Here is a 24,658-nt window from a genome sequence, read left to right as displayed (position 1 = left end):
CCTCTTGACACTCACCCTTAAGATATTTATAAACATTTACGAGATCCCCTCTCAGTCTTCCCTTCTCCAGGCTGAACAGACCCAGCTCTCTCAGTCTCTCTTCATAAGAAAGATGCTCCAGACCTCTAATCATCTTTGTAGCCCTCTGCTGGACTCCCTCCAGTAATTCCTTGTCCTTAATGGGGGAGCCCAGAACTAGACAGAGTGCTCCAGATGCGGCCTCACCAGGGCAGAGTAGATGGGGAGGATCACCTCTCCTGACCTGCTGGTCACACTCTTCTTAATGCATCCCAGGATACCCTTGGCCTTATTGGCCACAAGGGCACATTGTTGACTCATGGTCAACCTGTTGTCAACCACAACTCTCAAGTCCTTCTCTGTAGTGCTGCTTTCCAGCAGGTCTGCCCCTAACCTGTAGTGGTGCCTGGGGTTACTCCTCCCCAGGTGCAGGACCCTACACCTGCCCTTGTTGAACCTCATCAGGTTCTTCTCTGCCCAGTCCTCCAGCCTGTCCAGGTCTCACTGAACGGTAGCACAGCCTTCTGGTATGTTGGACCTTCCTCCCATTTGGGTATCATCAGCAAACTTGCTGAGGGTGCACTCAATCTCTTCATTCAGGTCATTGATTAAAAGGTTGAACAGGGCTGGACTTAATACTGACCCCTAGGGAATCCCACTAGCTGCAGGCCTCCAACCAGACTCTGCACGGTTGTTCACTACCCTCTGAGCTCTGCCATCCAGCCAGTTCATGATCCATCTCACCATGCATTCATCCAGCCTATACTTCCTGAGCTTGCCTTATGAGGAGGTTGTGAGGGATGGCGTCAAAAGCCTTGCTCAAGTCAAGGTAGACAACATCCACTGCTCTTCCTTCACCTACCCAGCCAGTCATACCATCTTAGAAGGCTATCAGGTTGGTCAAACATGATTTCCCTTTGGTGAACCCATGTTGACTACTCCCAATAACCTTATTTTCCTCCACACGCTTAGAGATGACAACCAAAATGAGCTGTTCCATCACCTTTCCAGGGATGGAGGTGAGGCTGACTGGCCTGTAGTTTCCTGGGTGTCCTTCTTGCCCTTTTTTAAGACCGGAGTGACATTCCTTTCTTCCTGTCCACAGCCACCTCTCCTGTTCTCCAAGACCTTTCAAAGATGATGGAGAGTGGCTTAGCAATAACATCTGCCAACTCTTTCAGCACTCATGGGTGCATCCCATCAGGGTCCATGGGTCTGTGGAAGTCCAGTTTGCCTAAATTATGTCTAACAGGATCCTACTCAAACAAGTGAAAGTCTTCCTTTGTCCAGGTTTTCTCTCCTACCTCCAGGGTCTGGGATTCCTGTAAAGGTGGAAGCGAAGAAGGCATACAGTAACTCTGCCTTCTCTGTATCCTCTGTCACCAGGGCAACCAACTCACTCAGCAGTGGACCTACATTTTCCTTAATCTTCCTTTTGCCGCTGATATACTTGAAGAAGCCAAATCTTATTCTTTCTTATTTTGCAGAAGTGATCAGAAACTGGACCAACCTATGCAGCTGAATATCCTAAAAGCAAAATGTCATTGTAACAAACACAAACACCCAGGAAATCTGAAATACAGCTAGAGAAACAAAACCAGTGAGCACTGAAAAATCTCAATCCTAGTATTTTCAAAACTGTCATACAGAGGAAGTCTTATTCTCTCACAAAGATGCAAACACACAAATCTACTTTGGCTGGTTGTGTTTCCGCACTGTTTTCATACAATGTACTGGTGAGCACTGCAGCCTATGCACTATTTCACAGCAAGAATATCCTTATTTTTGTAGAATCTGAAATTCAGTTGGCAGGTTTGAAGGCATTTTTTCCAACCACAAACAGTTTTGGAACTTTTTTTTCAACAATGTTATGTTCAAACAAAAGTTTTCAGCTATAAATCCTAAGAAAAAACGCTGCTTAAAATGTGCTTCTTTTACCTTTGTTAATTGTATACTCATATGCTTATCTCATCCAGCCATTCTGCTCCTCCTAATAGACGGGATTTTTGATATTTAAGGCAGTTTAGATACAGGTTGCGTTTAAATTAACAGTATTTAGAGAAAAAGGGCCAAGAAAATTAACTCTAATCCACAGCTATCATGTTCAGAAGAGACTGCGAAAGGAGAATGAAGATATCATAGTAAAACACAATCCTTCAGACTGTTCGTTTTGCCATCACAGAAACATAGCATCTAAAAAGATACCTCACAGCAGGTACCACCATCTCATACCTACTTCAACTTTTCAAAATGTTTTTATAGCATCCCACAAACTTCCTGTTCTTTTTAGCTGACTGCTGTTTTATTAAGAGGTATGGCTTCACTGCCGTATTTGACTTTAACACTACAAATTATGCCCCCTCACTGTACTTTGACTCAAAGAAGAAACAGTTGTAAAGCACATAAACTGCCAGAATGAACTGGTAATATAGGAATAGGGCCTAGTTTCATGATTAAAACTTCCATTACATTCTCTGCAGTAAATTCAGCAGCTGTCTAAATCACAAAGAATGTGTATGTTAGACATCAGCTGGTTATAAAGCGTCTGCCCTATCTTGGCTATCAGTGCAGGTGCAAGGCGAGTACACCTAGTACATGAGATGAACGTTTATACAGGAAGGGAACCTATACAAACAAGGATAGGAACTAAACACCACTTAGGGTAAGTTCTATATTACTTTGGTGCCTTTACATACACATATTTCTAAATTTGGAGTACATGACCTGTTTCCACAAAAAATGGGTAGATTAGGATTTGAACATGTCCAAGAAACACTTCTCAGATCAGCTGCCGATACAGCAAGACTCCTTTGCAAACTTACTATTTCCCTGCAAACTACAGATACAAACCAATAAGTACAAGATTAGGTTAGTTTCTGTTCAAGCAAAATAGACAGGCCTAGCAGAGACATCACTACTAACCCTTTAGTCAGAATTCAAAGGCTATTTAAATGTTTATGGTGTACTTAGTGAACAGACATCACTATACTATTGTGAATTACAGAACTCTAAGTTAATTCATTAAACAGAGCTGAACTATACAGCTGAACTTTCCTAAAGATGTTGATACTTACATAAATATTTTAAGCTCTAATAACATTTTCCCTCTATTACTTTGAACTTTCATTGATAGTATTCCTCATTTAAGAGGTAAATTAAAATCAGAATTCCAAAAGTTACTATATTTTACTTTACTGAAGAATTGTTCTGAAAACAAAATTGTATCTGACTAATTATATTAAGCAACTGATGCACTGTTTCAGAAAGAGAAAATAATAATAATAATAACAACAACAACATCATCTTTGTAAAAAGCTAACTTGCATTAAAAAAACAACAACAACAACCTCTACACCAGTAGTAAATGGAGTTCTTCTTTAAGCTCTTTAACAGATGATCTAAACCAAACTGCTGGAACACAGGAATGTGAATGACTAAACAAACCCTTCAGTAAACATTCCTAATCTGCAGTTTTCAGCCTAACACTACATTAAAATGTGGAGACTTCATCTACCTTCTGCAAAATGATTAAACTTCAGGAGCAAAGCAACATTATGTGATATACATGATTCACAAACATGCTCACTGAAAACAAAAACCACTAGACATTTATCTCTTGAAAACAAAAAAAGACACCAAGTCTGGCACCAGTCTGCAATGCAAGAAAGACCATGTGATACTTAGACACTTGTGCATTAGTTTAAAAATAAGCTAGATAAGCATGTGATGAGTGACAATTTTGTACTTGACCTTTGCTTAAATAGCTCCTTTTCACAAAGTCCACACACATAAAAATTTCTAAAAAACAAAACAAACCAAACAAACAAACCCTAAACCCCTACTTCTCATCCAATGCCTTGAAAATAAGCTCTAAAAGCAAATTTTTATATTGTTACTTCAGGAAAAATAAAAACCATTTGTTTTACAAGAGGAACTCAGAAACAGAAATTAAAAAAAAAAAAAATAAAAAGCATTGACGTTTTCTTGTAAATCAAGCTGATGAAATTCAACGTGCTAAGTTACTGAGACAGAAGCTTGGGGTGTATATTTCCAGTGGGAATATTTCCCTCTGCCTAGCAGGCAAGGAATTTGGAAATAGAGTTCCTCTTTCCTGAGGCTGAACAGACCTCAAGGATACCAGAGGAAATGCTTTTAAGTCAGGAAATGGGGATGCATCCTGCATGGATGGGGAGCCCTTACTTTAGGGCATTACTTTTCTAAGTGTCAAACCACAACACTTACCTCTGGAGTGACCGTCTCCACCAGTATTAAAACAACTGCACTAAGATTCACTGTGCTTGTCTCTAAATTCTTGTGGGTTTTTCTGTTTCTGTTTCTATTTAAATATCAGAGAATCACAGAGTACCTGAGGTGGGATGAAGCCTCTGGAGATCATCTAGTGCAAGACTCCACTGCTCAAAGCAGTGGCAACTAGAGCAGGTTGCTCAGTACCATGTCGAGACAGCTTTTTGAGTATCACCAAGAATGGAGACTCCACACCTTCTGTGGGGAACCTGTTCCACTGTTCAATCACCTCTACTGTAAAAAAGTTTGTTCTCGTGTTTCAATACAATTTCTTGGATTTCAGTTTCTGCCCACTACCTCTTGTCCCCGGGCACCACTGAGAAGAGCCTCTCTCTGTTCTCTTCACTCCCCCCACAAACCAGGTATTTATACACACTGGGAAGCTGCCCCCAAGCCTGCTCTTATCCAGGCTGAACAGTCCCAGCTCTGAGTCTCTCCTCATATGACAGATGCTTCAAGCCATTAATCACCCTCATGGCCCTTCACTGGACCTGCCCCAGTCTCTCTATGCCTCCCTCTTACTGGGGAGCCCAGCACTGGACTCAGCACTCCAGCTGTCTCATCAGGGCTGAGCAGAGGGGCAGGATCACCTCCCTCCACCGCTGGAGATTCTCTCTGCTGGGTGCAGCTGAGGACGCTGCCGGGCACATTTGCTGCAAGGGCACATCACTGGCTCGTGTTTGCCAGGTACTTTCATTTGTGAAAACAAGCCTCAAAAACGTGTTCTGCACATTTTTAACAGAATGTAATGAGATGTGTGCAACACCGTTTCACATTTTAGGCTTATTTCACCATAAGTTTTGTGCTTTACCTAAACACTTACGATCATGTCAGTGGGTAATATTAGGTTCAGGGGCAATGCTGTTAACCATATTCCTAGTAGCACAAAGAATTCTTTCAGGCATTTGCCTCCCTTTCATTCAGCGTATTCAAGATGCAGAGTAAAGACTTAACATCTCCAGCCATTCCTGATATACAGACTGAATATCTCCATAAAAAGGGGCAATCAACAGTAATTCTGGAGAGAGTAACAAATCATTGTTACTAACCATGACCAAAGGAGGTTAAAAATGGAAAAAATTAATTTTTATTTCCTACCACCAACTCCTCCAAGAGTGACCATTCTTTTTCTTGAAATCAAACCCCAAAAACGTCAGACAACTAAACTCAATTTGTAAGGATAAATCCTGCTTTAAGCAACAGTGACACAATCCCATCAACAGTTGGTTTCTCGACTCCTTGGCAATGATATACAAACAGGAAAGCACAGCTTTCAGATGTGCAGTTCTGTCTGTAAGAAAGGAAACGAAAAGGAATCACACATACACACACACACACACACAGCTCCGCTTTTCATCACATGAGCACATGCTGCCAGGGGGATTTCATCTGGATTCACATTCTTGCTGTACAGGACAACAAGATGAGTCCCTGAAGATGGAAATAAAGCCAAAGGAAAAAGAATAAATGGAGGTCTAAGGACCTACCTCCTTGACATAGTGATACACATGAGCTGATATACACTGTTGACTATCATGTTTAGGCTTGATCCATATAGACGTCCGATGTCTGTAGGGATGTTTAATGGAATGACAGATCAGGAGCTCCATCGGACTTATGATAGACAGGTACAGTACTGGAGATACTAATGGCAGTTTTTACCTTCATGAGTTTCATAGACTACTGACCTGCTTCATAGAGATACAGAGAAATACCAGATCTTACTCTTCTAGACACATCACTCGGTGCTCATTTGACTGAAGCCTTCTGCATGTCTTATGCTACCACTATGCACCAGAGCAGAAGGGAATACAGAACATTTGTACAAGCCTCACTCCACACTCCTCAACACAGCTTAAGGAGTACGAGCACACTGACAAAAATTATACAAGTATTCATATTTTTTGTTACAGTCTGAGCATGAAACCAAAGACCTTATTTCACCACTTCTTTATGCTTTCTCTAACTTGAGTCTGGACTTAAAAACAAGGATAAATTGAATAAGGAAACTGATGGGCGAGCTCAGTAAAAAGCGAGAGAACATGTGGAAGATGGTCAGTGAATGAATATCGTTCACTTAATCCCAAATATGACTATGCATCAGTCAGGGTGGAACTGTCTCCAGGCACTTCTCAAGTCTTCACTTCTCTATTTGTATTCTTCTACTGGAAAAGAAACCATCTTTAGATAAACACCCCAAACAGACATGGTTCTCCATGCCATCAATGGCAGGCCAATGGCATCCTGGGGTGTATTAGAAGGGGGTGGTTAGTAGGTCGAGAGAGGTTCCCCTTCCCCTCTGCTCTGCCCTGGTGAGACCACACCTGGAATATTGTGTCCAGTTCTGGGCCCATCAGTTCAAGAAGGACAGGGAACTGCTGGAGAGAGTCCAGCGCAGGGCAACAAAGATGATTAAGGGAGTGGAGCATCTCCCTTATGAGGAAAGGCTGAGGGAGCTGGGTCTCTTTAGCCTGGAGGAGACTAAGGGGGGACCTCATTAATGTTTACAGATATATAAAGGGTGAGTGTCATGAGGATTGAACCAGGCTCTTCTCAGTGACAACCAACGATAGGACAAGGGGTAACGGGTACAAACTGGAACACAAAAGGTTCCACTTAAATTTGAGAAGAAACTTCTTCTCAGTGCGGGTAACAGAACACTGGAACAGGCTGCCCAGGGAGGTTGTGGAGTCTCCGGCTCTGGAGACATTCAAAACCCGCCTGGATGCCTTCCTGTGTAACCTCATCTAGGTGTTCCTGCTCCAGCGGGGGAATTGGACTAGATGATCTTTCAAGGTCCCTTCCAATCCCTGACATTCTGTGATTCTGTGATCACTTAATTGGTATCCAGTTGACAGAGGAAAGAACTACCTTTTGTTTGTCATTACTTTTTTTTTTTTTTTTTTTTTCCCCCCCATCTACCCATCTAGTGAATTATTACTGCATGGTGCTCTGCAGGATAGGAATGCAGCAACACCTCAGCATTTTGTGGAATCTACTGAGTACCCTCAATTCCTATACCAGCAACATGCAGAGAAATATGCTGATCCTGAAGGGACAAGGAACTCAGGAGTTCAACCTCATTTGTACTAGCAAATACGTAGTAAAACATATATTTGATTTATTGGATAAGATTGCTCTTGGTGCAGTGGAAAAGCTAGAACAACTAGTCAAAAGAAAATGTAAAGCAAATATTTCAACAGCTTTTTGTTAAGCCACTCTGCTGGAGAAAAAGTTGTGTGGCCACAAAAATTTGCAATTTTATTGCCTAAATTCCACAACTGGGGGTAGAGGATCCTTCAAGTGCCTCTTTTAAACTTATTTATTCTTGCTATAAACACTAACTCTTCTAACATGTATCCTGTAGTAAAAGCAAAAGGAGCAGCACATAAACCTGCTCTGAGCATTTTACATTTTTTTAGAGTATTTGAAGTGCAAATAAAACTATTACTCAATTCAGTGTAACTTGTTTTTACAATTAGGAGTTTCTTTTTTTATTTTTTTCAATTATATCACATTTCAAGAGCACCAGTCAAGAATAATAATGCAGAAAAATAAGCAAATTGTGAGACATTTCAATAACATCAACACAAAACTTTTCAACTTTTAATGAGGAAAATTTCAACTCACCCCAGAAATCCAAATTTCAAAATGTATTTGCTATACAAACAGATAAAGGAAGATATATTGCATTTATAACAGAGATCATGTAAATTATCTTAAAAATAAGGACCTTGCAAGCTAACAGGTAAAAAAAACTCAGCTTATTTGAACTTCAGTATAAATACCAGAATTAAAGAGTGTTAAGTTTAAAGTTTTTCTTCCCCACACAAAGAAGCCACAAAAACAAAGGTAATACCACATACAAAACACTTGGAACATGTTACATCGGATTTTGTGCCACCTATATTTTCTGCCAAGCACAATCTTAATACTCAACTCTCCGCTATTATTTGTTTGAGTTTTTTCTGAAAGTAGCTTTACTACAGTGATTTTGCTGTTATGTCACATACTGATGGATCATAGCTAAAATGCCCTGTTCCTCCCTATTTTTCAAATCTTATGAATACACACAAGTGAATGAGAATATTGTAAAAACATGCCTTTGCGTGCTTTGATGCAAAATATAATTTTTTAAAGCTCACCCATCTTACTCAGGGAAAACTATTTTTCCATTAAAATTACCTCTAGCTCAAATCCAAGAACAAATTCAAGTACAAGATGTTTCCCAATTCTGATTCTTCTTTTTACACATCCCTTAGACACATTTCCCTGTTAGGTCTCCAAAAAAAATTCCACCTTAACCTAAAAGGGCACAAGAGACAATCCAGTCAGAGCCTTTGACGTGTTGTTTACAGTTTTAGTCACATTTAAGAAGTCATACCAACACAAGCAAAAGAGGTTGTTATTATTATTAAGCAACTAAAAGTTATCTGATTCTGCTGATGAGTAGTAAAGACATGGGCACTTTGCTTTAAGCACTTACGTTGTATAAGACTTGAAAATAGGCCATCAAAACCTCCAGAATTATGAGTATGTAAAAGTACAGACATTTCTCAAACTAACATTCATCAAGATAGTATTTTTTCAAAACAATGGCTTCTCTTGTCTTGTTTTTCTAGTTTTGGGCTTTTTATGTGAAAAGCTGGGACTACAGGCAACACAATATCAATTATAAGTATGACATATGAGGTTATTTCTCAGTAGTTACTGTAATCTGAGAAATGAATAAAATGTTTCTCAGGATTCTGTCCAGATTTCCCTTAGGAAATACGTATGTGGGCGTCAAGAGAAGGGACGCAAATGAATGCTCTTCTCAACAAGGAGGAATTTATCTCCAACCTCAGAAAGCACACTGATGTCAGAATTACAGCTATATGAAATTGCAAACAACTTCAAAATGATCTCTCCTCGTTCAAGCAGACTAGAACATGTAGCTTGTTCTGTGATCCAAAACCACTTCTGCAAGCGAGTATCTGCCCACAAAAGGCAGGCGGGAAGCTGTCTTACAATGTTGTGTGCTAACCTGTAATCGCGTTCCAGTATTTTAAAGCTGTCTCATTTTCTGGATCAATCTATCTTCAAAATAATCAGGAACGTAGCACTGAAAGGAATCATCTGAAACCATGGGAAACTACATATCATAGTTACACAAGATGAAATCAAGCTTGTTTCCCGCACACCACCTTTTCCCCACAGAGTTTAACTTGAAAACAGGGGATGGCATTAAATTCTGGTGATCTTCCTCGGGTTCACAAAGTCACAGAACTGTGCAGTGTGGGAAGCCACCTAGTGACGAAGGAGCACAAATATGCCTGAAGCTGCCCAAAGTTTTAATAAGATGACGCAGCTGGAGCATGTGATTGCTGCTGTTTTTCTCACTGACTCGCAAGTTTTGTGGTGCACTGGAGTTCAGAGAATTGCACAGTGATTTCTGGCAACTTTCATGAGTCTTCCTGAAACTTGCAAATGAACTGTGAAATAGCAAGTTTTCTGAAGACGAGATGTACAAGAACAGAAGAAAATGTACCAAAATGTATAAGGAGGAGATGTGATAGAAAATTTAAACTCATGATGGCACTATATGCAGAAATAGCTTAAATTTGTGAGGCTGGGAGACAATAACCTAAGGGAGGCAAATGTGCAAAAAATGGAAACAACCAAAACAAACTATTTTCTTCTAACTCAATGCAGAAGTTACTCAGCAGACTCAAAAGAGGAAGCTTTCATGAATCAGAAAAAAACAGCTGTAGAACTTATGTGTACTTAAACAGCATTTCTCATGTCTCAAAATCTGAGAGCTCAAAAAACAGCATGAACACAAAACATTGCACAGCAAGAATTAAAGGCCAGTAATACCTGGTGGGTACAATGTTTCATAATGATTTTTGCCTGTGGCAAAGAACTTTACCAACCTGCACCTCCTGACTCCGCTAAAAAAACTCACTGCATGTGAACAACATATGATTGAACTATGTAAAGAGCCAAGTGGATGATGCAGATTAGACACCAATTTACTTGGACATGTCGGCAAACTGCACCACCGAAGAAACAGGCACAAAATACACTGTCATAAGAACAGGGGAATGAAAAATATGTGTTGCAGTACAATTGGTAGTATTAGCAGATAATATGGAATTGCCATTCTATGTTATTTTGAGCAGTAGAATAATGCCAAAAAAAGAACTATTTACTGGAATAATTCTTAGGTGTCATATGTCAGCAAACTTAATGAAGGATTGGCTGAATGTTTCTTGGAATAAGTCACAACATATGCTGTTCATTAGAAACATGCTTGTCCTAGATTCATTCAAGCGGCATTTAACAACAGCAGTGAAAAATACAATCTGAGAAATGAATACTAGTCTTCAAGTCATACCACAAATGATGTCACAGCTGCAGGTATCTAATGTGCTAGTGAAAAAGTCCTTTAAAGACCCTTTGAACTTTTCAAATATTTTTTCTCTCTAAATGACTCTTGGCAGAGGATCATCCTCTAATCCCTATAGGAAAAGTAAAGAAGCCCAGTTCAGGATTATTTTGTCATCAAATTAAGACTGCATGACATCAGAGAAATTCAATGTTTTAGCTAAAGGGTTTCACAAGTTCTGTACTTTAAATCCCATGGATAGAGCTGAAGTTCAAAGAAGTGAGTTCAAGCAGTGAAGACTCTAAAAATGAGAAAGCAGCAGAAAGGGTAAGAGTGGGAGAAATCATGAAAATGTGTACAAATTTGAAAGACACCGGTCATAAAGCATAAGACAAAAAACAACCTTCTTTCAGACAAATACTTAGTGAAAAGTTTATACCCTAGTTATATACTGAATACAGGTAGGTAATAAACTTTTTGTGTATAAATATCTTTCTTTTTGTGAGGGATCATCTGGAATTCAAGGTTGTCTTCCTTTCAGGTTAGCACAGTAGCAAACATTTACTCTAGAAGAACCTGCAAAACATCTATATGCAAAAAGTTCAACCTTGTATAACACAGATCAGCACAAACGGCAGAACTGCCACATGTAACAGTAAGAGAAGTCGAAGACATCAACACCTTCCACCTTCTCAGCAGCAGAAGGGAATTCATTATACTGAACTCCAGAAAGTCCAACAAAGTTGACCAGGCCTAATATAACTGAGGAAAGAAAAGGTCCATAGTGGCCTGAACCAGTATAACCAAAGGGGTAGCTCCTCCTGCCCTCAACTGCTGAATTCAATGAGCAATTCTCGTTAATGGACATCAGAGGTTGGTTTTTTAGCACTGAAGGAAGTACAGGTCTATCCTGCAAAATCAGCTGTAGCAAGTCTTGATGTTCGGGGGAAGACAGAAATCAAGCTATTCAGGAGGGAGGAAACAGGTATTTCCTGGCCCCAACACAACTATTTTTTTTTCTGCTTTCTTAAAATTATGTTTCTACATAAGCTGCTCAAGGAAACTAACTAGTAAGATGCAATACTTCACACTTATTCTGCACGAGAAAGCATAGGGAAAGAGGCATATTCTCAGCAAATGGGGACAGAGAACAAGACAGACACACAGACAACAGAAATGACTACAAGCACAACAGTTGGGAGATGAGAATGTGAGACATAATGATATATCATCTCTTTATGATAAACAATTTTTTCCATGTTCTCAGTGGAATCGTTCTCATGTAACACCTAGAGATTTTGTAGCAGACCATTATAAATAATTTTATATTCCATTCTTCAAATGTGAATTTGTATAATTGCAAGAAATCAGTAATAACTGAAAAAAAAACAATCTTTCAGAGTGTCATCAATATGCTATTTAAATATCTAATTAGAAAAGAATGACCTTGGATGTGAGTTACAGTAAGTTCCAGTGGAAAGAGACCTTAGGCAAAAAGTAGACTGTTAAAATTCTCTGCTGTAAACAACTGTTTTTTCCTTTTCCTTCTGTCACAGCAGTGTGGTTTCTGCAAGCTTTGGAATACTAGCTTTTCAGATTTCATGGTTAAACTGCCTTTCATATAGACAGGCACAACTGTGCCATCTATCATTTTCCCTATGTAAATTATTTTGTGAAGTGTGCCAAAGCAGATTGATATCTGGTACATGTATGGTTGAAATACATGCTTAGTATATAACACACCTAGAACTGAAATACATGTATGTGCAAATATTGATTAAAAATATAAACAGAAGAGTTTAATGCAGAGATTTCCTTTCAAAAACATGTATATCATCTTTCCAGACTTTCTACTTTCTCTGATGGTAGCTGACATGATAGGCTCTGGCATGTTATAGATGTTTGAGCTAAATATTTATGAAAAGTATCCATTCAAATATTATAAGCTATGGTAGGGCCAAAATAATTGTATCATTTCATGTTCCCTGGGGAGATCACTCTAAGCCAGGGGTGTCAAACTCATTTTCACTGGGGGGGCAAATGAGCCCTGCGGTTGCCTTCAAGTGACTGAATGTAATTTTAGGACTGTATAAATGTAGCAGTCGTTACATTTTTACAGTCTGAAAATTACATTCGACCCTTTGAAGGCAGCTGCAGGGCTGATTTGCCCCCCGGTGAAAATGAGTTCGACACCCCTGCTCTAAGCATTTAGCTTGAATTCAAGTAAAAATAAATATATGATAATATAATCTGTAATGATATAATAAGTATATTATTATAATCAGAAGAAATACTATTTTGCCTCTCCAAGCATAATATTGAATGCAAATCAAAACATGTATTCATCTTGTATTCTAAAATAAAAATCTTGTTTAAATTGCAGTATCACATGAGTAAAGCATTAAAAAATTAAAAAGTTAAACATTAAAATACAGAAAATCTGTGTTATTCATGAACAAACTAAATCAAGTAAACTGGAAAACATGGAATTAATCCTTGTAAGTATTCAGTCAATGATTTTTACAAAATATGAACAGATTTGTACTTCAGACTCACTATTCATTCAAGATAGGGAGAGCAATATTTTAGGAGAAGATGGAGATGTTGAAAACATTGTGGCATAGTTGGATATAAGTATATAAGCAGTTGCCAAAAAAAAAAAAAAAGCCTATCACTGTCAAACAGTAGGTAATCCAATTTTTCACATACTGGAAAGATTTCCATTTTCCACCTCTCTCTACATTTTTATTTTTATAACATTGTACTAGGGAAGAGATTTGAGTTCACATCAGTTAACACAGAAAGCCAAAGAAATAGTGGTTGTTCTGCTGAAGTGATGAAGTTATTATTGAAATATCCTACTAATTTCAGCACAGGAGGGCAATGGCTTCATATGCTCTCAGACACTTTAACGACAACACCCTTTCCTAAGCAAAGATATTTTGATACGGTTTCAAGATGGTGCCTCCAGAAAACTCATCCCAGTTATAAAGGAGTCAGATTATGTGAATGCACAAAGTATTTTCAAAGGTGGACTCACAGGTGTAGATGACGTTTGTTGAATACCACAAAAAAAGGTGGAAATCTTGGTCAGTCAGGTCAATTAGCTAAAAATCTAGACAGGCAACACAGACCTGTCAAAACCAAAACAAAAAAGGAAGACAGACCCTAAATTGCGTCATATCAGTCTCTCAACTTCATGTTCAACAGGGTTCAGTTCTATGTCATGTGCCCCCGGGACCCTGAGTCTACACCTGAGCCTGGTCAACACCAGCCTTCCTGCTGCACTGTCAGATCAATAACCAGATGAGTGTTTCACTGATAAGAACTGCAGCATCCTCAAGCGTTCTCAAGGATCTCAGTATATCTCCCTGGAGCAAAGGAATAAAGACTGTTCTAACGGGACTCTACACATCTGCCAGTGTACTGGCATCAAACAATTCCAAACCAATAACTATCCCTCCATCAGAAGAGGCAAATAAAGCCACATGCTTCTCTTCCTGATTTTTTTGTTCATAAACACCTCGTTTCTCAGATGATGCCACTGCCTCCCAACCTACTGTCATGCGGGGGAAGCCACTGATATTTCCTGTTCATGAGACACCACAATCTACCGCAGCAAAGAGACGGAATATTATCTGCTTTTATTACTGAAAACCACCTGAAATATGTGCTGATTCAATGAAGACTACCTATAGCAAAATTAATCCATGCATACCAAAGACTATCCAGACCTCTTACCAGCGTTATTTTGCATTTTTTTGTAACCTAATACCTCACAGGTACTTAGGTATTAACCACCAAATGGAAGCAAGGAGAAAACCATCTAGCGCTGATAAGTTTTAGAATGTGACAACAGTTAACTAAACCAAATATTTCAGACATCCAGATTAAAAAAAAACAAAAACAAAAACAAAAACAATACAGAAAAAACCCCACCAACTTATAGAGTTGAATGTATTTAAGTTTCTGTCCTCTTTTTTTTGGCACATTTTAAAAACAAAACCAGCATTACTTACACTTTCATGGACATATGACTCCAGGGTATTTTATATACTCAGTCCTAAACAAATGCTGAAATGCAATATACAGAAAGACTACTATGAGACTGCATAAAAAATTAAAATGCAACTCTTGAAGAAAATCCAATCCTCATGCTCCTGAATTAATTATAAAACTATTATTAAAAATCTGCTTAAAACATAAAATTATGGAAGAATAATATTTTAGCATTTCACATTCATAACCAGGGAAACATTCCTGCCTGGTAGCATCTGGATTGACAATGTAACTCTATAGCTTATTTTTTTATGATGAATTTTTGGTTACTTGATTCGTAAAACAAACCAAGTACTATACATGGAACTACCTTTTTTTAAATTATTTTGCTAGATTCAGATCCATCAGCAGCTTAGAAACATTCTTAAACCATACCGCTACAGAACTTCAGAATATAGCCTGAAAAACCCTGAAAAATGAGCAAAAAGCAGCAAGGACTTCTAAATAAAGTCCTAAGCACTACTATTTATGTTCACTCTCAACAGAAAGCTACCAGTGACTGTTCCATTAGAAGAAAGTTCACATTTCTTCAACACTGAGAGTACTAAGTTTGAAGTGTTATACCTTAATTAGTATTTAAGAGTCAAAAGTAGATCTGAAATTTTTTTTGAAATAAAGTACCATACTGATCTTCTGCAAGATGCTCCAGTACTACAGAAATAATCTATCAGGCTTGGTTGGATGTGTAATTCTAATTTACTTTTCATTTTAATATAGCTTTTAAAAGCCCTTCTCCCAAAAGAAAACATACACAGATGTGCAGATTGAGAAACTGCCAGCACTTCCACTGAATTACACAGTCCTCTTGGTACAGCTCCCTCAGAACCCTCAGAACCTCAGATGCTCAGTTTGCTGGGCTGAATCTCAAACACCTGCCTGCCTTCTGAGTAGCTTAAAAGTGGGATCTAGAAAAGTAACAAGAGAATGAGACTATATGGGATTCACACAGTGTCTTCAGCGGAGGGAGAACAACAGGAAAACTTGGACAGAGACTTTCCCCTTTGGGTATGTTCATACTGCAAATCTAACATGATTTGCATGAGATTTCAGCTCTCAAGACAGTCTAATGCATGCATGCACACTGCTATGTTCCTTTTGGATTTGAATCCCCTGTATAACGTGTGTTTAGATTTCTCCTCTAGACAGCCACAGCAGCAGTACAACAACTTGTGTGCTCCAGAAGGAAAAAGAGAGGCAGAATCTTCAGAAAGAGTACAGAAAGCACTTCAGTGAACCTACGTGCAAACCCACCCAACAGTGAGTTCTAGTGTGGGCTGATATTCAGCTCGTACTGGGCTCCTCTCATGCTTCCCGAGGCATCCAGGCAGAGCACAAACATAACAGTCTTCAAAATGCATGTGAGTGGTGGCAACTTGGATATAAGGGAGCTCTGGTGATGGCACAACCACAGACATGTCAGTAATACTCAAAACTAGAAAGCAGAGAGTTCAGGATACAGAATTACATAATTAAAAGGTGGAAGAACAAGTCTTGATCCCATTAAAGAGAGTCAGGTGGCTACATAGGTTATGAGACTGGCACTAATGAAGATTAGACCACCAGGGAAAAAGGTTTTTCCCTAGACCAAAATGAAGCTGTAACACAGAATGGTTTTGAGAACATTTCTCTTACTTCAAACTAACAGACGGAATAATCACATCAGGAGATTAGTGAACAACTTTATGCCTTTTTTCCAAACAGCATTTAATATGCTCTTCTACTACTACTACCTCACTTGTTCTGCTAAGATGACTTGTACAATACATGCCTACGACATAAATAAAAGTGAGAGATTTAACCAAATGCCCTTAATTCAAAGCAGAAAAATATTTTGGAGGACAGGGACAGATCTCTGTTTCTAGGTTCAGATCTACTAATATCACTGCAGAACTTACTACAATAGATACTGAGACAATGATCCAAGTTCTGCTGGAATCACTGCTTTTTATTAAATGTCTATTCTACAGAAAAAGTAATTAATAATTGATTTGAAAAAATGTTTTCTAAGTGATAACAGAGAAAGAAAACAACATAGGCAGAAATGGTCACTTACTCCTTGGGGAAAATTAGAGGTCAACCTACGGCTTGTGTGGGATACTGGGATGGTAAGGATTCCTTATGTATTTGGTACTTGCAAAAAGTAAGATTCACTAACATATCTTTGTGCATCAGAGACATCTGCAAAGTCTCTCGTGTGCCCCTGCTCTGGTACTCATCATGGCCTCTGAACATACTTGGAACCTCCAAAACATGTTGCTCCTGGGATGGAAGGTTTTCTCTAGAGTCACAGTCTGTTGACAGAAAACATGAACTGCCATGGTAAATTAAACAGATAAAGATAGCTTCAATTTCTAAATGAGAAAACAGCAAACCTCATGGCAACCAATATTAATAGTACGAAGAAATTGTCCATTACTTCTGAAAAAAAGGCAAATATTGAACAAGATCCAGCTCCCTCTAAGGTCACAGCAACACCTTTTTGGGGACAAACTTGCCACCATGTGAAAGCTCTGAGGTGGCTCACAACAGCCAGAAGCAACACTTGCCTTCACAGATATATTCCATACCCAATGGGGTTTTGTTTTGGTTTGTTTCAAATTATTACTGCATGCTGTAGTGGAGACACATTATGTTTGTCCCTGGGTAGAGCAGACTTGATTCATGCCAAGGAACAGCTGAGGAGAGTCTGGGGATAACAAATGCAGAGGGATGTATGCATACATAGGCGTGCACTTGTGCACGGGCAAGTAGGGAAAAAGTTCACGGTTATACAAGAACTGAACCCTTCAGAACAGGAAGATTTTTCTCCTCCATGTCTGAGAGAAGAGGGAATCGATCACAAGAAGCCCCAAGTCAAAATTACTGAAGAGAATGTAACGCTGTCTTGTGTTAAGGAACAAATCTTATTCTACAGTGTTGCATTTCAATTGCACCTACATTCTCAAACATGGCTGTATAAGAATGAGAGATATCTTAACAACCAGCATGTTTGAAGACTCCTGAAAATAAACTGGTCTTACTAATAGTTCCAGCTGGCAGGTGTTCACATACATGAAGGTATTTGTGCTACTGGAGAGGGAAAGGGGTTAGTGTGAGCCACCAAAGACTCGAACAAGCCTTTTTTATTCTCCCACAGAATCATAGAAGAGGCCAAGAGTTCATTAAGATCCCATATGTAAATATAATATCCACCACTTGTCACTGCCCTGTGGGCACCAGCAGGCCCTAAGTGACCTGATCAGCCTCAGCTGCTGTCTCCACCAGCCCCCTCTGGGCCCTGAGCCCCAGTTAAGCTCAAGGCTCTGTGCCCAGTCCTGGCTTGAGCTTAAATATCATGCCTGCCTCACACCCTGTGCTCACCTCCAGGGTGGGCCTCAAAGTGGCATTATATATGGCCTTCTCCCCAGGCCTGTCTCCAGTTCATTTCCTTTTGATCCCAAATTGAGCCCCTGGGTAGACCCAGGCCCTGACTGACCATTTGCCATGTCTAGGACTGCTGATGGGTTCCCTCCTACCAGCTGCCAGCTTTGCCACAGTGTTCAGGCCCCGTGGCACCAGGTGTCCCGCTGGTGCGGACACAGTCTCTGCTAGTGGCACCCTTGGGTCCCCTCTTGTCCTCCCTCACAGAGCAGCCCTGCTCATGCTGCTCCCAGACACTATCGCTCAACAGCATCAGAAAAACGTATTTCCAAAGAGGAAATCATTATTTTTAGCGAAATATTTCTTACTATTTTGAGACCTTTCAGTCTGATCCAAACGCATCTGTCAATAAAGAGCACTGCAGTAAAAATAATCTTCAAAGTTCTCTCCAGTCTTTACAAAAAAACCCAAAAAAAAGGTCAGATCAAACGTGGTGTTAGTATAAAAACTACTATTAGCCAGACTATTAAGGCAAAGTTGATAAAATGAACACAGTCAAGTCACAGTAACAACATAATGTACCTTGTTCTTCAATGATTATACTTTTAAATTTTCAGAGAGTGTTGAGCACTGCTGCCTTTGTAAAGCTGTGTTTTAATTTTCAAAGCCAGAGCAGTAATTAAAAAAGTCACGTGCAATACACAGGTGGAGAGGTTGGGGAGGGGGAAGCAGAAGAGAAGGACAGGAAAACACAGTAACATGTATTTCAAGAGAGACAGGATTCCTCGAGCATGAGATGTGACATAGATCGGGACCCTAGTTAATTTAGATCTTATACAACTGACTTTTTTGTTTGAGGTTTTAAGAATACTCTGGTCTTATCAAGTCATATTTGACTTTATTCTCTATGAAATAGATATATTTTTGTGGTATCTAGTATTTTTTAGATTATCCTATGGTATAAAATACATATTTATACAGTCCTAAAATTACATTTGGCCCTTTGAAGGCAACCACGAGGCTGACGTGGCCCCCAGTGAAAATGAGTTCGGCACCCCTTCTCTAGGGAGATGTTAATTGTCTGCAATTTGATCAACTTGAGAGGATTTTTTTTTTTTTTAAATCTAGTAAGAAAATACGTATGATCAAAATATTTAAAAAAATAATTCAAAGGGTTCAGCCACCTCATGCCAAGTGTATATACCCTACAGTACCCTCCTTGTATTAATCTCCATAACCTGGCGTTAGAAATAGCAATACATTTTACCATCTTAAATGCTCTACTACAAATCAAAAGACACGTAAACAAGACCATGGCTTGATTAGTTTACAACCTTGACAACATTTACAACTAGAAAGGTATTATAATATTAGATTGTGATATTAATGGAGAAGAAAAATTTTTACCATCTGAAACTTAGACACACCAAAATGTAAAAGAATGCTTTGCTTATTTTAAGTCACAAAAAGGATTTTGATCATGTGGGCACAAACAAGATATTGACGGGAAAGACAATAAGTGAAATAATTTAGATTGCTTAAAGTAACTGTATCAGAAGAGCTCATATCCAGACTTTAAAAACAAACAATGTATGAAACTGCAGTTTAAAAAGGTATTGTAATTCAGCAATATGACAAAATATCACCCATTTGTTTACCATAAGTCAGAGGAAAAAAGAGTAACCACACTAAGCCTTGAACTGGTATTCTGACCTAAACAGTCCACTAGGTTTTACAGGAAATTATGAAGGGAAGATTAAAGTCTAGGAAAAGAGAAAGAGGATAGTAGTAAAACTCTTTTATGAAATGTTTATGAAATTGCTAGACTAAACTCAAAACAAAGAGAGCTAAGATCCACCACATTTTTTTTTCTCTAGGCAGTAAGTTCACACCTACCTGGGATGCCTAGAGCAATACATTTTATATTTTACCATATGGGAAATTACTACCTAAACTGGAGAAGATGGAAAAATCAGAAGAGGACTTGTGAGGGGGTCTTTTGTTTTGTTTGGGAAACTGACGAAATGGGAGATGAACAAGTAGAGCTGAGAAGTATCCAGGAAAGGAAGATTAAAATAGAATTCCTCAAAGTAGAAACACAGAACAGAAAAATGCCTGTAGTCTTATGGAGAAATGGGCATCCAGACTTGCTTCATAGGCAGAGGGCAGCTTATTCAAACAAAGAAAAGCACAAAATATAAGCATGGTAACTCTTCACAAACTTATTAGAGGGGCAAGAACCAAATAACTATATCTAATTCAGCCATTATCACATCCAGGCTGGTAATCAGGTGCTTACAGATCTTAACAAGTTACTAACAGTGTTCTGGAGCTGCCTTCTTAGAAAATACCACAGGAAAAACAAAAAAACCAAAAACCAAAACAAAACCTCTAAATGTTTATTTCTGGTCCAATTTTCTTACAACTTTTTCATTTCAGAAAGTATTAGATGAACTTAAAAGAGGACTGCATGACTGTATGCATCCCTGGACCAGCAGAAGTCTTGTACCCACATAAACAGGGATTTATTTTCCAGAAAGAATGACATTGCATTTTTTTTACTATTTAAAATTGGTCATCCTGCTTCCCTCTGCGTAACTTCGGAATAATATACCAGGCCTGCAAAAAGAGATAAATTGGATACCTCAGCAGTACTGAACATTTTATAACTTCAGAAGATTCTTACCCAGTATTGATGGAAATTATTTCTATCAGCGGATTCTTCCTAATCTTTGGCAAATCCAGTCGTGCTCCCCCCAAACGTTTTCCATTATCCTTTTTCTGACCCAGCAGTCTCACAGAATGACCTTCAAATGAAGCACAAAAAAACCAGTCAATACCAAGCACAAGACCCATCACATTTGTTTTGATTTGCTCTTCTTCACAAGTAGTGTTTATACTTCAAAGATTTAAAATGAGAATGAGATGTAATAATTTATTTTCCCCAGCTGGAGCATTTAAAAAGAGACACTGACAGGTAAAATAAATCATGTTAAGATGAACAAATAATTTCATCCAATTATCTTTTCACACTTGCATTTTCTGGTTTATTCAATTAAAATTATCTAAGCACTTTCATTTTCAGATTCTCAAGCAAATATCAACATAGCAATATTTAAATAAGTTGTATGCCAGGATTAAAATATTTTTCTCCAAAATTCCATTCAAGCCTAAATTAGTAGGTAATAAACAACTAAATATTTTTTAGCTAATTATACTGGAGAACCAACACATTTCAGTCAAAGGTACCTGACTGTGTAAGTCTGCAGGAAAGTGCTGTGAAGCACATCCTGGTATCATGTTTCTGGCTAAGCTGACTACCAAGACTTATGCATATTCCTCCCACTCCAAGGAGGCTGCAGGTCAGAAAACTGCTTCAAAACTCCTCTCCTGAAGCCAGGAATATTCAGAGAGTAAAATACAAATACAATCACCAACTGCCTACAACAGTATGTCAGTCATACCACATCAACTCCTGCAATTAAAGAGCAGAAGTGACAGGGTTCGCTAATATTCAGAAGCAAGATCTAGCAATTACGAATAAAAGCAATTAGGTGTATATTATTGCAAGAGGTAGTGTAAAATGTGCCCAAGTTATAAACATAAGACTTATATCATCTATTTCACAAAGCCTAGAATAGGGAGGCGAGAGACATTAAGGGAAAGCTAGGGCTAGATACCTGAAAAGAGGTGGAAAGGAACCACTCTTTGGAGTGGAGGAAAGACAGAAAGCCTGTAACTATTGAAGCTGGGAAAACTCTTTGATAGTACATGAAACGACAACTACAATCTGTCAAATATTTCAGAAACAGAAAAAAAAACTAACATAGAACAAGGAAAGGCTGGGGAGGGCAGAAGTGGCAAAAGGAAAGCATGAAACTGTAAAGTACTACCTGAGCTACAGCTCGCACAGCAAAGCAGATAACCAATTCAGATCATTACAAACCACATTTAACCACATCTGCTAACTTACACTACCAGCAGCTATTTACAAAACTAATCCATCAGTTAAAGTCCTTCTCCACTACCTGTTTTGAAGAGTCATTAATTATGTTTTTAATAACGTAGTATTCACACTTTGGATTTATTTCTGTGATATGGCAACAACCACCCAGAAAGAAAAAACTACTTCTGGCATACCACCTTTCTCAGGTTCGCTAAGATACATTAAAATTTTCACTCAAAAATGTGATCTAAGGAAGAAGTGAGCAGGACTGGCCTAATATCATAAAGGTTAATACTAAAAGAAGACATCATCATGTCAACAGGAATTAAAAGGCATTATTTTTGCAGTTACACCTGACAAAAATTTCATTACATCCTGCTGTGAATTCAGTAATATGGTACTTGTGCTATTAACATTTGCTAAATTTTTCGCTTCTACCTTTTTTATGACAATAACAGCAATATCTTTGTCTCACAATACAATCAGTTATTTTCCAATCTAGTATTTCACTAAGGAGTCATAAGCATGGTACCATTTTATGTACTTGTATAACAAAAGTGATTGCATAACGGTAGGCATAAAAATTAAACTAGAAGCAGACAACATTCCTTTGCATATTTCCTAATACTTTGGTTTCTCTGGAATAAACCAGTGTATCAATTTTTAAAATACTCAATTTCATGACCATACTAAAAATGTATTTTGATTTATGGCTGAAAATATAGTGGAAAAATTCACAGCATTCTTAAAACAACCAGGCTTAAGAGAATAACAAGCTACCCAAAATTTAAAATTCATACCTTTAGAATTGGGGTCCAACCACCATTCTGAAATTTAAAAAACAAACCCAAACCAATAAATCACAAGAACACCTGCCCCCTGAAGTAATATCTCAGAGTACAGAATCAGTGAAGTTTGATCTCCTCTGACCTCGCACAAACAGCCACCTGAATTACTGCCCTCTAACAATAACTTAGCTCCTGCTCTCCCTTTCTCATACTGAGAGCACTAATCAAAAAAGCAAATCTTTTAGTGGAACTTATGGAAAGTGAGTACCCTTTAGACTACCAAACTTGTCACAAAGCTGAAATTTGTCAAAGGATTAAAAACTAGTAAGGATGGAGGGCAATGGCAATAATGACAGACCTGTGCAGGAGGCACAACTTTATAATCCATGTTTTCTCAGGAAAACAGGAAAAAAAAAAAAAAAATCAACACCACAGTAGTCTAGAAAATCTTGTCAACCAAAGTACTACTTCTACCTTCTTATACATCTTTGTCTTTCAGATGCCAGGCAGGTTACCTTACACATGAGAAAAAAATACTTAGGACACTTAAATGTAGAATATAACTCATATGGAATGTAAGACCCAGCCTCTCTTACCCTCACAGACTTTCTTAATTCAGAAAAAAAAAAACCAACAGTGCTGTGATCACCCTCCACATGTTTACTGGACATGACCACCCACCCCAAACTCACACCTCAGCTGAAGGGAATCTATGGTCTGGCAACCACATACGGCAGCTTCTTTTCACATGGCCACAGTTTTTCCCATATTCTTACCACATGACACTAAGGTTAAAGTTAATATGAGGCTTGCACAACCTGTGTGGCACTCAAGAAACGGAGCATCCCTGTGCTTTTCACTCCAGACACCAAAGGAGAGGAGATTCTAAATAAATAAATATCAGGAGATGAGTTTGAGCAGAAAGTTCAACGCTTCAAGAAAGCAAGTAGTAAATGCATATGCAACTACTGCAATTTGTGCTGCGGGCACACTTAACTTTATATATATATTTTTTAAGAAAATAACCTCTCAATTACAGTATTCGTGACCTTAAATCCTTTTTCCCCTACTCCATACAAGGACTATTTTGTTTCATTTTAAGTAATCACTCAAGCATCTGTTTACAGCATTGTTGCTATTAATAAAACATAACTTGATAAACACTGAATCATATTTTTCACATGCTGTAGATCTTTCTTTGCCCAAACTTATTTCAAGAAAACTTAAAAATAAATATTGTTTTTTTCAATAAGGAAAAGGCAAAGCAACATTTTTTAAACCGTCTAACCAGCATTATTAAGCTCACACCAATGTCAAGCATAACAGACATGGCAGTAATTTTAAATCTCATTTACGACCTCCTTTCAAAGCGGAGAATGGGGCAAAACATTAAAATCAAGTTTTACTTCTAAAGCATTTTATCTGATAAAGTTACATCTCTCTGACTTTACAGGTTGGATAGCACCTTAACTGAGCAAAACAGGTGTCCCAAGCTTAAAAGAAGTCTGCTTTTTGCTTTCTTTTTTATTTTTTTTCTTCAAAGTCTGCTGCAACATTTTTTAAAACCGAGTTAACCGCACTTCCAAAACCATGAGTGCTCTATCTCAGATACCAAACAAAAACCACTCCTTTTTGATGGCTCACTGGCAGATGCAAGCTTTGAAACACAGCTTAATGACAAAAAGATCTAGTCAGGTTGTATTCGACAGCCTAAACATAGAATCTAGTCTTATAAACCTCTTCTGTCATACAGATAACTTTTCTACTTTCACATAGTCTACCAGCAGATAAAATTCTATTTAAAAATACTCA

At 38.4% G+C, this 24,658-nt stretch overlaps 1 protein-coding gene across 3 annotated transcripts in view; it reads right to left on the bottom strand.

Annotated features, from left to right (window-relative positions):
- The window catches only part of CDKAL1 (CDKAL1 threonylcarbamoyladenosine tRNA methylthiotransferase), a 415,738-nt gene that overhangs the window by 243,252 nt on the left and 147,828 nt on the right, over positions 1-24,658 (bottom strand). For all 3 annotated transcript variants that reach the window (XM_082046383.1, XM_082046384.1, XM_082046385.1), the window contains one exon: positions 20,799-20,919. In XM_082046383.1, coding sequence (XP_081902509.1) covers positions 20,799-20,919 — 121 coding nt within the window. The remainder of the gene's footprint in view (positions 1-20,798; positions 20,920-24,658) is intronic.

Source organism: Streptopelia decaocto (assembly GCF_964273445.1).
Source record: "Streptopelia decaocto genome assembly, chromosome: 2".
Taxonomy (NCBI): Eukaryota; Metazoa; Chordata; class Aves; order Columbiformes; family Columbidae; genus Streptopelia; species Streptopelia decaocto.
The sequence above is the reverse complement of the archived record's forward strand: the minus strand, read 5'-3'. Positions and strand labels throughout refer to the sequence as shown.